Below are 15,427 nucleotides of genomic sequence, written 5' to 3'. Positions count from 1 at the left end.
CCCCCCGCTCTATTCACAACGTTGACATCAGTAACCCGCTCGCCCACATGATGCCATACACTCCATCAGTTTACAATTGGCTCATTCATCCCCCTCCTCTCCCCTGTAACTATTCCCCAGGTCGTTGCTGCAAATGAGAACGTGTTCTCAGTCAACTTACCTGGTAAAATAACGGTAAAATAAAAAATAATAATAAATAAATACATCTGCCTGGTACAGTTGAAACTGGGATTCTTACCATGAAGAGCACACTACTCCAATCGAACATGAGCATTTACCCACTGTAGTCAGATCAAGACCCTGGTGAGGATGACGAGCACGCAGATACATAGCCCATCTGTACACAGCTCATCTGTAAATAGCCCATCCAACTACCTACTTCATCCCCATATTTGTTTTAGTTTTTCTGCTCTTTTGGACACCAGTATTTCTACTTGCACATCATCATCTGCACATTTATCACTCCAGTGTTTATTTGCTAAATTGTAATTACTTCGCCACTATGGCCTATTTATTGCCTAACCTCATTATTTCATTTGCACATCTATCACCCACTCCAGTGTTAATTGCTAAATTGTAATTACTTCGCCACTATGGCCTATTTATTGCTTTACCTCCTTACCCCATTTGCACTCACTGTATACAGATTTTTCTATTGTGTTATTGACTGTACGTTTGTTTATCCCATGTGTAACTCTGTGTTGTATGTGTCAAACTGCTTTGCTTTATCTTGGCCAGGTCGCAGTTGTAAATGAGAACTTGTTCTCACCTGGCCTACCTGGTTAAATAAAGGTGAAATAACAATAAAATAAAGATGAGCTTCCCTGAGACAGTTTCTGACAGTTTGTGCAGAAATTCTTCAGTTGTGCAAACCCACAGTTTCATCAGCTGTCCGGGTGGCTAGTCTCAGACGATCACGCAGGTGAAGAAGACAGATGTGGAGGTCCTGGGCCGGCGTGGTACGGTTACACGTGGTCTGTGGTTGTGATGCCTGTTGAACGTACTGCCAAATTCTCTAAAACAACGTCAGAGGTGGCTTATGGTAGGGAAATTAACATTCAGTTCTATGGCAACAGCTCTGGTTGACATTCCTGCAGTCAGCATGACAATTGCACGCTTGAGACATCTGTGGCATTGTGTCGTTTGACAAAACTGCACATTTTAGAGTGGCCTTTTATTGTCCCCAGCACAAGGTGCACCTTAGTAATGATCATTCTGTTTAATCAGCTTCTTGATATGCCACACCTGTCAGGTGGATGGATTATCTTGGCAAAGGAGAAATGTTCACGAACAGGGATGTAAACAAATATGTGCACAAAATTGAGAAATAAGCTTTTTGTGCATATGGGAAAAGAATTGGGATCTTTTATATCAGCTCATGAAACATGGGACCAGCACCTTACATTTATATTTTTGTTCAGTATAATATGACCCCACTATGGAAACGGGAGATTCTCACGAACACTATCTCCGTTTTGCTCTACGACCCCCGAGTCATGGGACTCTTCTGAAGGTAACTCGGTACCAGTTTTTTATTTTTATTAATTGAAGTATGGAGGTAGTTTTGCATCAACAAAAAAAAAGGGTTAAATATGTGTCCAAAAAACTAAAATATTTCCTGAGCTTTCTTATATCTATCTCCTAGATATAGGACACACTTCAAAACCTATGATTTTTGGGGGGAATGTCTGTTTTGAGATTTCTGAATGTGTTATTCAGTGCGTTTCTATTGGCTATAGTAGTAAAGGCTAAATTCAATGTTCTATCAATTTTTATTTATTTATTATACAGGGGTCCTAAAATTCCAAATCAAATAGCCAAATGATCCATGGTATGACCATCTTAAAAAATACTTTGAGGTTAATAGCTTAAAAATGTACTTTTCTGCTGCTCCCTCACTCGGATCAGCCCTGGTCTGGATCTGACCAGGTCTATATGGAACGGGTCTAGTTGTTCTCGGGTCCGTTCGGAACGGGTCTCAATATTTAAACATATAAACTAATTTATGCATACTGGTTCCAGACAAGAAAGCCCCAGATCCATTTTGGAACGGGTCCAACTTTTTGGACCCGTGAAGGCCTCTACATTCAGGACTTCTATACCAGGTGGTGTCAAAGAAAGGCCTTAAAAATTGTCAAAGACTCCAGCCACCCAAGTCATAGACTGTTCTCTCTGCTAACACACGGCAAGCAGTACAAACGCACCAAGTCTGGAACCAACAGGACCCTGAACAGCTTCTACCCCAAAGCCATAACACTGCTAAATAGTTAGTTAAATAGTTAACCAATAGCTACCCAGACTATCTGCATTGATCCTTTTTGCACTAACTTTGACTCATTTTACATTTTTGTCACTCTTATCCAGAGTGACTTACAGGAGCAATGGGGGTTAAGTACCTTGCTCAAGAGACAGGTTTTTCACTTAGTCTGCTCGGAGATTCAAAGTGACCTTTCAGTTACTGGCTCAATGCTCTTAACCGCTACGCTACCTGCCGCCCATAAGCTGCTGGTACGGTTTCCTATCGGTCACTTTATTCCTAGTTAGATGTACACATCTACCTCAATTACCTTGTACCTCTGAACATACTGGTACCCCATGTATACAGCCAGCGTCCCAACACAGTTAAGCCAAAACCACGCCCCGTTATTCAGAGGGGCGTTCTACTACGCTCCCATTGGCTAGCGTTGTCTCATTCTCAGGCTACCAGCGCAGAGACCTTCCAAGGTGAGGATGGAAAGTGTCATTTAACAGTTAGCTGCCTACAGTAATGCAGGCCTATTATCATGTTTGGTAACATTTGCCCATGTATTTATTTTCAGAGTTTCAATGAGTTGTAAATATGTTCCAGAGAACTCTGCTGAATTCACTCAATTGAAGGTCAGCTAAGTTAACCGAGACTACGTTACTAGGTCGGTATTTGAAGTTGTTATATTATCATCAGTAGTCTATTATCAGGTAAAAGCATGAGCTATTATTCATAATTTCTCAAATATTTATTAGCTAATCATTCAGTGGAATACACTCTGCTCCAGCCATTGAATCTGTCTGAGGGATGTTAACAGCTAGCTGGGTCCACCACATTATGTTATTATATTTATTAGTTAGTCATTCAGTGGAATACACTATGCTCCAGCCATTGAATCTGTCTGAGGGATGTTAACAGCTAGCTGGGTCCACCACATTATGTTATTATATTTATTAGTTAGTCATTCAGTGGAATACACTCTGCTCCAGCCATTGAATCTGTCTGAGGGATGTTAACAGCTAGCTGGGTCCACCACATTATGTTATTATATTTATTAGTTAGTCATTCAGTGGAATACACTCTGCTCCAGCCATTGAATCTGTCTGAGCGTTAAGGGATGTTAATAGCTAGCTCGGTCCACGACATTGTTATATTTTTCAATCTTGAAATACAAGGGCAAATGTTATTAATCAGTGAGTGAAATTTCACGCTACGTGATATTCACTTCCGGACTTGGAGAGCGCTCAAAGCGTTGGAGAACTCCTCTCTGAATATAACGGGGTTTTGGCTTAACTGCATTGGGAAACAGATTCATATAGCCAAGTTATCGTTACTCATTGTGTATTTATTCCTCATGTTATCTTTCTATAATGTTTCTCTCCCTTTCATTGTTGGAAAGGGCCCATAAGTAAGCATTTCACTGTTAGTCTACACCTGTTGTTTACAAAGAATGTGACAAATAAAATGTGATTTGACTGTGAGGCCATGTTGTCTTTCTACACTAGAACACTGGGATACTGACACTGGGAATTACCCAGGGCTCCTCTAGAAACCATCACTTTACACACAGAGCTAATTGATTAACACAAGACAAATTATATGGAGATTATGGGTGGAGATTATAACAGAACAGATGTTCAAATGTTCATAATTGACCCTCTTGGGTTGTGCTGTGGTGGAGATCTTTGTGGGCTATACTCGGCCTTGTCTCAGGATGGTAAGTTGCTGGTTGAAGATATTCCTCTAGTGGTGCGGGGGCTGTGCTTTGGCAAAGTGGGTGGGGTTATATCCTTCCTGTTTGGCCCTGTCCGGGGGTATCATCGGATGGGGCTGCAGTGTCTCCTGACCCCTCCTGTCTCAGCCTCCAGTAGTTTATGTCGGGGGGCTAGGGTCAGTTTGTTATATCTGGAGTACTTCTGTCTTATCCGGTGTCCTGTGTGAATTTAAGTATGCTCTCTCTAATTCTCTCTTTCTCTCGGAGGACCTGAGTACTAGGACCATGCCTCAGGACTACCTGGCATGATGACTCCTTGCTGTCCCCAGTCCACCTGGCCGTGCTGCTGCTCCAGTTTCAACTGTTCTGCCTGCGGCTATGGAATCCTGACTTGTTCACCAGACGTGCTACCTGTCCCAGACCTGCTGTTTTCAACTCTCTAGAGACCGCAGGAGCGGTAGAGATACTCTTAATGATCGGCTATGAAAGGCTAACTGACATTTACTCCTGAGGTGTTGACTTGCTACACCGTCGACAACTACTGTGATTATTATTATTTGACCATGCTGGTCATTTATGAACATTTGAACATCTTGGCCATGTTCTGTTATAATCTCCAACCCGGCACAGCCAGAAGAGGACTGGCCACCCCTCATAGCCTGGTTCCTCTCTAGGTTTTGGCCTTTCTAGGGAGTTTTTCCTAGCCATCGTGCTTCTACACCTGCATTGCTTGCTGTTTGGGGTTTTAGGCTGGGTTTCTGTACAGCACTTTGAGATATCAGCTGATCTAAGACGGGCTATATAAATACATTTGATATATTACACACAGAGCTAATTGATTAAAACAAGACAAATTATAATCATATTTTTAATCAATCTGGATTTTTACTTTCACTTCAAACAGAAAAGGTTCTGTTCAAAAACAAATGTTTGATACTTTCACATGTTGAGGAACAACACTAAATTCCACTGAAAACCCAATGGATGGAATGCCTTCAGAAAGTATTCATACCCCTCGACTTATTCCATATTTTATTGTGATGGTCTGAATTCAATAATTATTTTCTCACCCATCTACACACAATACCCCATAGTGACAAAGTGAAAACATGTTTAGACATTTTTGCCAATTTATCGAAAATTAAATACTGAAATCTCATTTACATAAGTATTCAGCTCCCTGAGTCACTACATGTTAGAATCACCAATGGCAGCGATTACAGCTGTGAGTCTTTCTGGGTAAGTCTAAGAGCTTTGCACACCTGGATAGTACGATATTTGCACAATATTCTTCTTAGAATTCTTCAAGCTGTGCCAAGTGTGTTGTTGATCATTGCTAGATAGCCATTTTCAGGTCTTGCCATAGATTGACAAGCTGATTTATGTCAAAACTGTAACTAGGCGACTCAAGAACATTCAATGTCGTCTTGGTAAACAACTCCAGTGTATATTTCTCGTTTTTAGGTTATTGTCCTGCTGAAAGGTGAATTTGTCTCTCAGTATGTGTTAGAAAGCAGACTGTCCCAGGTTTCCCTCTAGGAAGCAGACTGTCCCAGGTTTCCCTCTAGGAAGCAGACTGTCCCAGGTTTCCCTCTAGGAAGCAGACTGTCCCAGGTTTCCCTCTAGGAAGCAGACTGTCCCAGGTTTCCCTCTAGGATGCAGACTGAACCAGGTTTCCCTCTAGGAAGCAGACTGTCCCAGGTTTCCCTCTAGGAAGCAGACTGTCCCAGGTTTCCTTTTAGGATGCAGACTGTCCCAGGTTTCCCTCTAGGAAGCAGACTGTCCCAGGTTTCCCTCTAGGAAGCAGACTGTCCCAGGTTTCCCTCTAGGAAGCAGACTGTCCCAGGTTTCCCTCTAGGAAGCAGACTGTCCCAGGTTTCCCTCTAGGAAGCAGACTGTCCCAGGTTTCCCTCTAGGAAGCAGACTGTCCCAGGTTTCCCTCTAGGAAGCAGACTGTCCCAGGTTTCCCTCTAGGAAGCAGACTGTCCCAGGTTTCCCTCTAGGAAGCAGACTGAACCAGGTTTCCCTCTAGGATGCAGACTGTCCCAGGTTTCCCTCTAGGAAGCAGACTGTCCCAGGTTTCCCTCTAGGAAGCAGACTGTCCCAGGTTTCCCTCTAGGAAGCAGACTGAACCAGGTTTCCCTCTAGGATGCAGACTGTCCCAGGTTTCCCTCTAGGAAGCAGACTGTCCCAGGTTTCCCTCTAGGAAGCAGACTGTCCCAGGTTTCCCTCTAGGATGCAGACTGTCCCAGGTTTCCCTCTAGGAAGCAGACTGTCCCAGGTTTCCCTCTAGGAAGCAGACTGTCCCAGGTTTCCCTCTAGGAAGCAGACTGTCCCAGGTTTCCCTCTAGGAAGCAGACTGTCCCAGGTTTCCCTCTAGGAAGCAGACTGTCCCAGGTTTCCCTCTAGGATGCAGACTGTCCCAGGTTTCCCTCTAGGAAGCAGACTGTCCCAGGTTTCCCTCTAGGAAGCAGACTGTCCCAGGTTTCCCTCTAGGAAGCAGACTGTCCCAGGTTTCCCTCTAGGAAGCAGACTGTCCCAGGTTTCCCTCTAGGAAGCAGACTGTCCCAGGTTTCCCTCTAGGATGCAGACTGTCCCAGGTTTCCCTCTAGGATGCAGACTGTCCCAGGTTTCCCTCTAGGAAGCAGACTGTCCCAGGTTTCCCTCTAGGAAGCAGACTGTCCCAGGTTTCCCTCTAGGAAGCAGACTGTCCCAGGTTTCCCTCTAGGAAGCAGACTGTCCCAGGTTTCCCTCTAGGAAGCAGACTGTCCCAGGTTTCCCTCTAGGATGCAGACTGTCCCAGGTTTCCCTCTAGGATGCAGACTGTCCCAGGTTTCCCTCTAGGAAGCAGACTGTCCCAGGTTTCCCTCTAGGAAGCAGACTGTCCCAGGTTTCCCTCTAGGAAGCAGACTGTCCCAGGTTTCCCTCTAGGAAGCAGACTGTCCCAGGTTTCCCTCTAGGATGCAGACTGTCCCAGGTTTCCCTCTAGGAAGCAGACTGTCCCAGGTTTCCCTCTAGGAAGCAGACTGTCCCAGGTTTCCCTCTAGGAAGCAGACTGTCCCAGGTTTCCCTCTAGGATGCAGGCAGAACCAGGTTTTCCTCTAGGATGCAGGCAGAACCAGGTTTTCCTCTAGTATGTTGCCTGTACTTAGCTCTATTGTTTCTTTTTCCCCCTAGAAAAGTCCCTGGTCCTTGCCGACGGCAAGCATACCCATAACATGATGCAGCCACTACCATGCGTGAACATATGAAGAGTAGTACTCAGTGATGTGTTGTGTTGGACTTGCCCCAAACAGCCATTAAACAGTTTTAAAATCACCATTGGCCTCATGGTGAAATCCTTGAGCGGTTTCCTTCCTCTCCGGCAACTGACTTAGGAAGGACGCCTGTATCTTTGTAGTGACTGGGTGTATTGATACAGCATCTAAAGTGTAATTAATAACTTCACCATGCTCAAAGGGATATTCAATGTCTGCTTTTAAAATGTATTTTTTATTACACATCTACCAATAAGTGCCCTTCTTTGCGAGGCATTGAAAAACCTTCCTGGCCTTTGTGGTTGAATCTGTACTTGAAATTCACTGCTCGACTGAGGGACCTTACAGATAATTGTATGTGTAGTACAGAGATGACGTAGTCATTCAAAAGTCATGTTGCACACAGAGTCCATGCAACTTATGTGACTTGTTAAGCAACATGTGACCTTCTGAAACGATTCAGGATCGCCATAACAAAGAGGTTGAATACTTACTGACTCAAGACATTTCAGTTTACATTTTTATTAAAAAACATAATTCCACTTTGACATTATGGGGTATTGTGTTAAGGCCAGGGACACGAAATCGAAATGTTATCCATTTTTAAGTTCAGGCTGCAACAACAAAATGTGGAAAAAGTCAAAGGGTGTGAATACTTTCTGAAGGAGCTGTATATTTACACAGCAGACAAAAAAAAAACTCATATGTCGTCCGTCTCTGTCCGCTCTCGTGATGATATCCATCTGCTTAAAATAATCTCCTAAAGAACAACAGATTAGAGAGAAAGAGGTTAGAGAGATGACAGGTAGAGGGGAAAAAACAGAGAAAGGGTTAACAGAGAAAGGGTTAGCAGAGAAAGGGTTAACAGAGAAAGGGTTAGCAGAGAAAGGGTTAGCAGAGAAAGGGTTAACAGAGAAAGGGTTAACAGAGAAAGGGTTAGCAGAGAAAGGGTTAGGGTTAACAGAGAAAGGGTTAGCAGAGAAAGGGTTAGGGTTAACAGAGAAAGGGTTAGCAGAGAAAGGGTTAACAGAGAAAGGGATAACAGAAAAAGGGTTAACAGAGAAAGGGTTAACAGAGAAAGGGTTAGGGTTAACAGAGAAAGGGTTAACAGAGAAAGGGTTAACAGAGAAAGGGTTAACAGAGAAAGGGTTAACAGAGAAAGGGTTAACAGAGAAAGGGTTAACAGAGAAAGGGTTAACAGAGAAAGGGTTAACAGAGAAAGGGTTAGCAGAGAAAGGGTTGGCAGAGAAAGGGTTAACAGAGAAAGGGTTAACAGAGAAAGGGTTAACAGAGAAAGGGTTAACAGAGAAAGGGTTAACAGAGAAAGGGTTAACAGAGAAAGGGTTAGCAGAGAAAGGGTTAGCAGAGAAAGGGTTAACAGAGAAAGAGTTAACAGAGAAAGGGTTGGGCGGAAGTCGTACCTGAACTGTGACCCTGCAGAGACAGTCTGGAGAGGAGAGCTGTTCCTCTGTCAGGTGAGATGGGTAGATGACGTAGCACAGCATCAAGTCCTAGAATACAACACACAGACAGGAATCATCCACAATGTATTGATCACATCTTTACTAATAGTGCAGAAATCAGCACTAAAGCAGTATCCAAATCCATTGGATGTAGTGCTCAACGTTCCTTCAAATTATTTTCGGGACAGAGCAAATTCCATATCTGCTGAGCGCAAACTTGAACGTTGTGAAAATTCTGTGCAACTTCCAGCGAGCGTTTACTGTAAACACTGAGGCTGTACCCGCTTTAAGTTAGTTTTACTGTGAACACTGAGGCTGTACCCGCTTTTAGTTACAGGTTTACTGTGAACACTGAGGCTGTACCCGCTTTAAGTTACAGTTTTACTGTGAACACTGAGGCTGTACCCGCTTTAAGTTAGTTTTACTGTGAACACTGAGGCTGTACCCGCTTTAAGTTAGTTTTACTGTGAACACTGAGGCTGTACCCGCTTTAAGTTAGTTTTACTGTGAACACTGAGGCTGTACCCGCTTTAAGTTAGTTTTACTGTGAACACTGAGGCTGTACCCGCTTTAAGTTACAGTTTTACTGTGAACACTGAGGCTGTACCCGCTTTAAGTTAGTTTTACTGTGAACACTGAGGCTGTACCCGCTTTTAGTTACAGTTTTACTGTGAACACTGAGGCTGTAGCTGCTTTAAGTTACAGTTTTACTGTGAACACTGAGGCTGTACCCACTAAGTTACAGTTTTACTGTAAACACTGAGGCTGTAGCCGCTATAAGGTACAGTTTTAACAGAGGCAAAGTAGGCTACTGTGGCTATTGATCATAATGTAAGCCTACCAGAGTGGTCTACCACAAAAAAACAATGGAAAAATTGCATCCCATTACATCTCGCTTTGATCTCAAACAGGCGCATTCACTCATGACCGCCTATGCTGTAAACACAGTCCAGTTCAAAGTAAATGGCACAGATCCATATTTGGCAATGGTTTATTTGCATATAGGCTTACTGCAGCTCTGATTGGTTATGCCGCACTGGTCTGTGTAGGGGCTGAGTAGTGCATGTCAATGCAATAGAATCCTACACCTATACGTTCTGCCTACAACAAGATCTCTTGCATAGTCTGTTTTGGTGGCTAATATTGTGTTGATTCTATTACAATTGCCAAAGTAAAAGGAAACATTGATAGTGTTAACATGGAAAACTTTAGAAAAGTGGTCACCAACCTTTTGAGTCAAGATCACCGAGTCAAAACTGCAAGCCGAGATCTACCGCTCAGATTTTGTTTTAACATGACTTAAATAACGTAAGCCTACGCAACATTAATCTATCAATGAGGTTTGTGCAGTAGGCTGTAGGCCCAATATATTAGCTTTGCTTGAATTGCCCTGCCAATGCATGGTTGTTCAGGCCATTTCAAAAATATCTATATTTCAAAATTGGAGGTGATCACACCGGTAATAGATCAGTTGTTGTATTACTTGTGAGGCACAGCTGAGTGAGCACACATGTAAATAATATGCTTTTTATTTTACTGGGCTGATGGTGCCTGCATCTCCCTCAGCGGAGGGAGAGAGCAGCAGATGAGGGTCCGCCTCTCAATATCCCTCCGCTCTCCCTTTCCTCCACTGACAAAAAAGGAATGGCGAAACAAGTCACACCGCATTACTCCTGCCACAAATTCATGTTGTTACTCCTATGAACAGAGAAAGGACTTCAATGCGCGCTTTGATGCAAGCAACACTGAAGCATGCTTGAGAGCACCAGCTGTTCCGGAAGACTGTGTGATCACGCTCTCCGTAGCCGATGTAAGTAAGACATTTAAACAGGTCAACATTCACAAGGCCGCAGGGGTAGACGGGTTACCAGGATGTGTACTCAGAGCATGGGCTGACCAACTGACAAGTGTCTTCACTGACATTTTCAACCTCTCCCTGACCCAGTCTCTAATACCTTCATGTTTCAAGCAGACAACCATAGTCCCTGTGCCCAAGAACACCAAGGTAACCTGCTTAAATGACTGCAGCCATGAAGTGCTTTGAAAGGTTGGTCATGGCTCACATCAACACCATCATCCCAGAAACTCTAGAACCACCCCAATTTGCATACCGCCCCAACAGATCCACAGATGACACAATCTCTATTACACTCCACCCTGCCCTTTCCCACCTGGACAAAAGGAACACCTACGTGAGGATGCTGTTCATTGACTACAGCTCAGCTTTCAACACCATAGTACCCTCAAAGCTCACGGGCTGCCACCAGGTAGTAAGGGTAGGTAACACATCTGCCACGCTGACCCCCAACACGGCGGCCCCTCAAGGGTGCGTGCTTAGTCTCCTCCTGTATTCCCTGTTCACCCACGACTGCGTGGCCAAGCCAGAGTCCAACACCATCATTAAGTTTACAGATGAGACAGCCTATAGGAGGAGGTCAGAGACCTGGCATTGTCAAATCAAAGTTTGTCACGTGTGCCGAATACAACAGATGTAAACCTTACAGTGAAATGCTTACTTACAAGCTCTAACCAAATGTGCAAAAAAGGTATTAGGTGAACAACAGGTAGGTAAAGAAATAAAACAACAGTAAAAAGACAGGCTATATACAGTAGAGAGGCTATATACAGTAGAGAGGTTATATACAGTAGAGAGGTTATATACAGTAGCGAGGCTATATACAGTAGAGAGGCTATATACAGTAGAGAGGTTATATACAGTAGAGAGGCTATATACAGTAGCGAGGCTATAGAAGTAGCAAGGCTATATACAGTAGCGAGGCTATATACAGTAGAGAGGCTATATACAGTAGAGAGGCTATATACAGTAGAGAGGCTATAGAAGTAGCAAGGCTATATACAGTAGAGAGGCTATATACAGTAACAATGCTACATACAGTAGAGAGGCTATATACAGTAGAGAGGCTATATACAGTAGAGAGGCTATAGAAGTAGCAAGGCTATATACAGTAGCGAGGCTATAGAAGTAGCAAGGCTATATACAGTAGAGAGGCTATAGAAGTAGCAAGGCTATATACAGTAGAGAGGCTATATACAGTAACAATGCTACATACAGTAGAGAGGCTATATACAGTAGAGAGGCTATATACAGTAGAGAGGCTATAGAAGTAGCAATGCTACATACAGTAGCGAGGCTATATACAGTAGAGAGGCTATATACAGTAGAGAGGTTATATACAGTAGAGAGGCTATATACAGTAGCGAGGCTATAGAAGTAGCAAGGCTATATACAGTAGCGAGGCTATATACAGTAGAGAGGCTATATACAGTAGAGAGGCTATATACAGTAGAGAGGCTATAGAAGTAGCAAGGCTATATACAGTAGAGAGGCTATATACAGTAGAGAGGCTATATACAGTAGAGAGGCTATATACAGTAGAGAGGCTATATACAGTAGAGAGGCTATATACAGTAGAGAGGCTATATACAGTAGAGAGGCTATAGACAGTAGCGAGGCTATAGAAGTAGCAAGGCTACATACAGACACCGGTTAGTCAGGCTGATTTAGGTAGTATGTACATGTAGATATGGTTAAAGTGACTATGCATATATGATGAACAGAGTAGCAGTAGCGTAAAAGAGGGGTTGGCGGGTGGTGGGTGGCGGGACACAATGCTGGTAGCCCAGTTAATGCATGGGTGTTCGAGCTGTGTGCTAGTCGTTTAAATAGACAGCTTGGTGCATTCAGCATGTCAATACTTCTCACAGAAACAAGTCGTTATGAAGTCAATCTCTCCTCTACTTTGAGCCATGAGAGATTGACATGTATAGTTGGAAGTCAGAAGTTTACATACACTAAGTTGACTGTGCCTTTAAAACAGCTTGGAAAATTACAGAAAATTATGTCATGGCTTTAGAAGCTTCTGATAGGCTAATTGACATCAGTTGAGTAAATTAGAGTTGTACCTGTGGATGTATTTCAAGGCATACCTTCAAACTCAGTGCCATTTTGCTTGACATCAAGGGAAAATCAAAAGAAATCAGCCAAGACCTCAGAAAAAAATTGTAGACCTCCACAAGTTTGGTTCATCCTTGGGAGTAATTTTCAAACCCCTGAAGGTACCACGTTCATTTGTACAAGCAATAGTACGCAAGTATAAACACCATGGGACCACGCAGCCGTCATACCGCTCAGGAAGGAGACGCCTTCTGTCTCCTAGAGATGAACGTACTTTTGTGCGAAAAGTCCAAATCAATCCCAGAACAGCAGCAAAGGACCTTGTGAAGATGCTGGAGGAAACAGGTACAACAAGTCCTATATCGACATAACCTGAAAGGCCGCTCCGCAAGGAAGAAGCCACTGCTCCAAAACCGCCATTAAAAAGCCAGACTACGATTTGCAACTGCACATGGGGACAAAGATCGTACTTTTTGGAGAAATGTCCTCTGGTCTGATGAAACAAAAATAGAACTGTTTGGCCATAATGACCATCGTTATGTTTGGAGGAAAAAGGGGGAGGGCTTTCAAGCCAAAGAACACCATCCCAACCGTGAAGCACGGGGGTGGCAGCATCATGTTATGGTGGTGCTTTGCTGCAGGAGGGACTGGTGCACTTCACAAAATAGATGGCATCATGAGGTAGGAAAATTATGTGGATATATTGAAGCAACATCTCAAGACATCAGTCAGGAAGTTAAAGCTTGGTCGAAAATGGGTCTTCCAAATGGACAATGACCCCAAGCATACTTCCAAACTTGTGGCAAAATGGCTTAAGGAAAACAAAGTCAAGGTATTGGAGTGGCCATCACAAAGCCCTGACCTCAATCACGAATAGAACATTGTGGGCAGAACTGAAAAAGTGTGTGCAAGCAAGGAGGCCTACAAACCTGACTCAGTTACACCAGCTCTGTCAGGAGGAATGGGCCAAAATTCACCCAACTTATTGTGGAAGGCTACCTGAAACATTTGACCCAAGTTAAACAATTTAAAGGCAATGCTACCAAATACTAATTGAGTGTATGTAAACTTCTGACACACTGGGAATGTGATTGATGAAAGAAATAAAAGCTGAAATAAATAATTCTCTACTATTATTCTGACATTTCACATTCTTACAATAAAGTGGTGATCCTAACTGACCTAAGACAGATCATTTGTACTAGGATTAAATGTCAGGAATTGTGAAAAACTGAGTTTAAATGTATTTGACTAAGGTGTATGTAAACGTCCGACTTCAACTGTAGACTATATACTACACACTGAATATACTAACTATACTACATACTACACACTGAAAATACTAACTATACTACATATACTGTACTTACCATACTATATACATTACATATACTAACTACTACATAGACTACATACTACATATACTAAACTACTACATTTGTATTTATTATGGATCCCCATTAGTTCCTGCCAAGGCAGCAGCTACTCTTCCTGGGGTTTATTATGGATCCCCATTAGTTCCTGCCAAGGCAGCAGCTACTCTTCCTGGGGTTTATTATGGATCCCCATTAGTTCCTGCCAAGGCAGCAGCTACTCTTCCTGGGGTTTATTATGGATCCCCATTTAGTTCCTGCCAAGGCAGCAGCTACTCTTCCTGGGGTTTATTATGGATCCCCATTAGTTCCTGCCAAGGCAGCAGCTACTCTTCCTGGGGTTTATTATGGATCCCCATTAGTTCTTGCCAAGGCAGCAACTACTCTTCCTGGGGTTTATTATGGATCCACATTAGTTCCTGCCAAGGCAGCAGCTACTCTTCCTGGGGTTTATTATGGATCCCCATTAGTTCCTGCCAAGGCAGCAGCTACTCTTCCTGGGGTTTATTATGGATCCCCATTTAGTTCCTGCCAAGGCAGCAGCTACTCTTCCTGGGGTTTATTATGGATCCCCATTAGTTCCTGCCAAGGCAGCAGCTACTCTTCCTTGGGTTTATTATGGATCCCCATTAGTTCCTGCCAAGGCAGCAGCTACTCTTCCTTGGGTTTATTATGGATCCCCATTAGTTCCTGCCAAGGCAGCAGCTACTCTTCCTGGGGTTTATTATGGATCCCCGTTAGTTCCTGCCAAGGCAGCAGCTACTCTTCCTTGGGTTTATTATGGATCCCCATTTAGTTCCTGCCAAGGCAGCAGCTACTCTTCCTGGGGTTTATTATGGATCCCCATTTAGTTCCTGCCAAGGCAGCAGCTACTCTTCCTGGGGTTTATTATGGATCCCCATTAGTTCCTGCCAAGGCAGCAGCTACTCTTCCTGGGGTTTATTATGGATCCCCATTAGTTCCTGCCAAGGCAGCGGCTACTCTTCCTGGGGTTTATTATGGATCCCCATTAGTTCCTGCCAAGGCAGCGGCTACTCTTCCTGGGGTTTATTATGGATCCCCATTAGTTCCTGCCAAGGCAGCAGCTACTCTTCCTGGGGTTTATTATGGATCCCCATTTAGTTCCTGCCAAGGCAGCAGCTACTCTTCCTGGGGTTTATTATGGATCCCATTTTAGTTCCTGCCAAGGCAGCAGCTACTCTTCCTGGGGTTTATTATGGATCCCCATTAGTTCCTGCCAAGGCAGCGGCTACTCTTCCTGGGGTTTATTATGGATCCCCATTAGTTCCTGCCAAGGCAGCAGCTACTCTTCCTGGGGTTTATTATGGATCCCCATTTAGTTCCTGCCAAGGCAGCAGCTACTCTTCCTGGGGCCCAAACACACCAAAACACCCACATTACATATAAAACAAAAGTTAAAACAGTGAAGTATGTTTGTACTGAACGAGCTAAAGATACA

General features: G+C 43.6%; 1 protein-coding gene across 3 annotated transcripts in view; it reads right to left on the bottom strand.

Annotated features, from left to right (window-relative positions):
- Positions 1–7,130: 7,130 nt before the first annotated feature.
- tsen2 (TSEN2 tRNA splicing endonuclease subunit) overlaps positions 7,131–15,427 on the bottom strand; it is a 40,997-nt gene continuing 32,700 nt past the window's right edge. For all 3 annotated transcript variants that reach the window (XM_055870008.1, XM_055870009.1, XM_055870010.1), the window contains 2 exons: positions 8,638–8,727; positions 7,131–7,976 (listed from right to left, as the gene is read on the bottom strand). In XM_055870008.1, coding sequence (XP_055725983.1) covers positions 7,917–7,976; positions 8,638–8,727 — 150 coding nt within the window. In that variant the 3' untranslated portion in view covers positions 7,131–7,916. The remainder of the gene's footprint in view (positions 7,977–8,637; positions 8,728–15,427) is intronic.

The sequence above is a fragment of the Salvelinus fontinalis genome, chromosome 18 (assembly GCF_029448725.1).
Source record: "Salvelinus fontinalis isolate EN_2023a chromosome 18, ASM2944872v1, whole genome shotgun sequence".
Classification (NCBI taxonomy): Eukaryota; Metazoa; Chordata; class Actinopteri; order Salmoniformes; family Salmonidae; genus Salvelinus; species Salvelinus fontinalis.
This window is presented reverse-complemented; position numbering and strand designations above follow the sequence as displayed.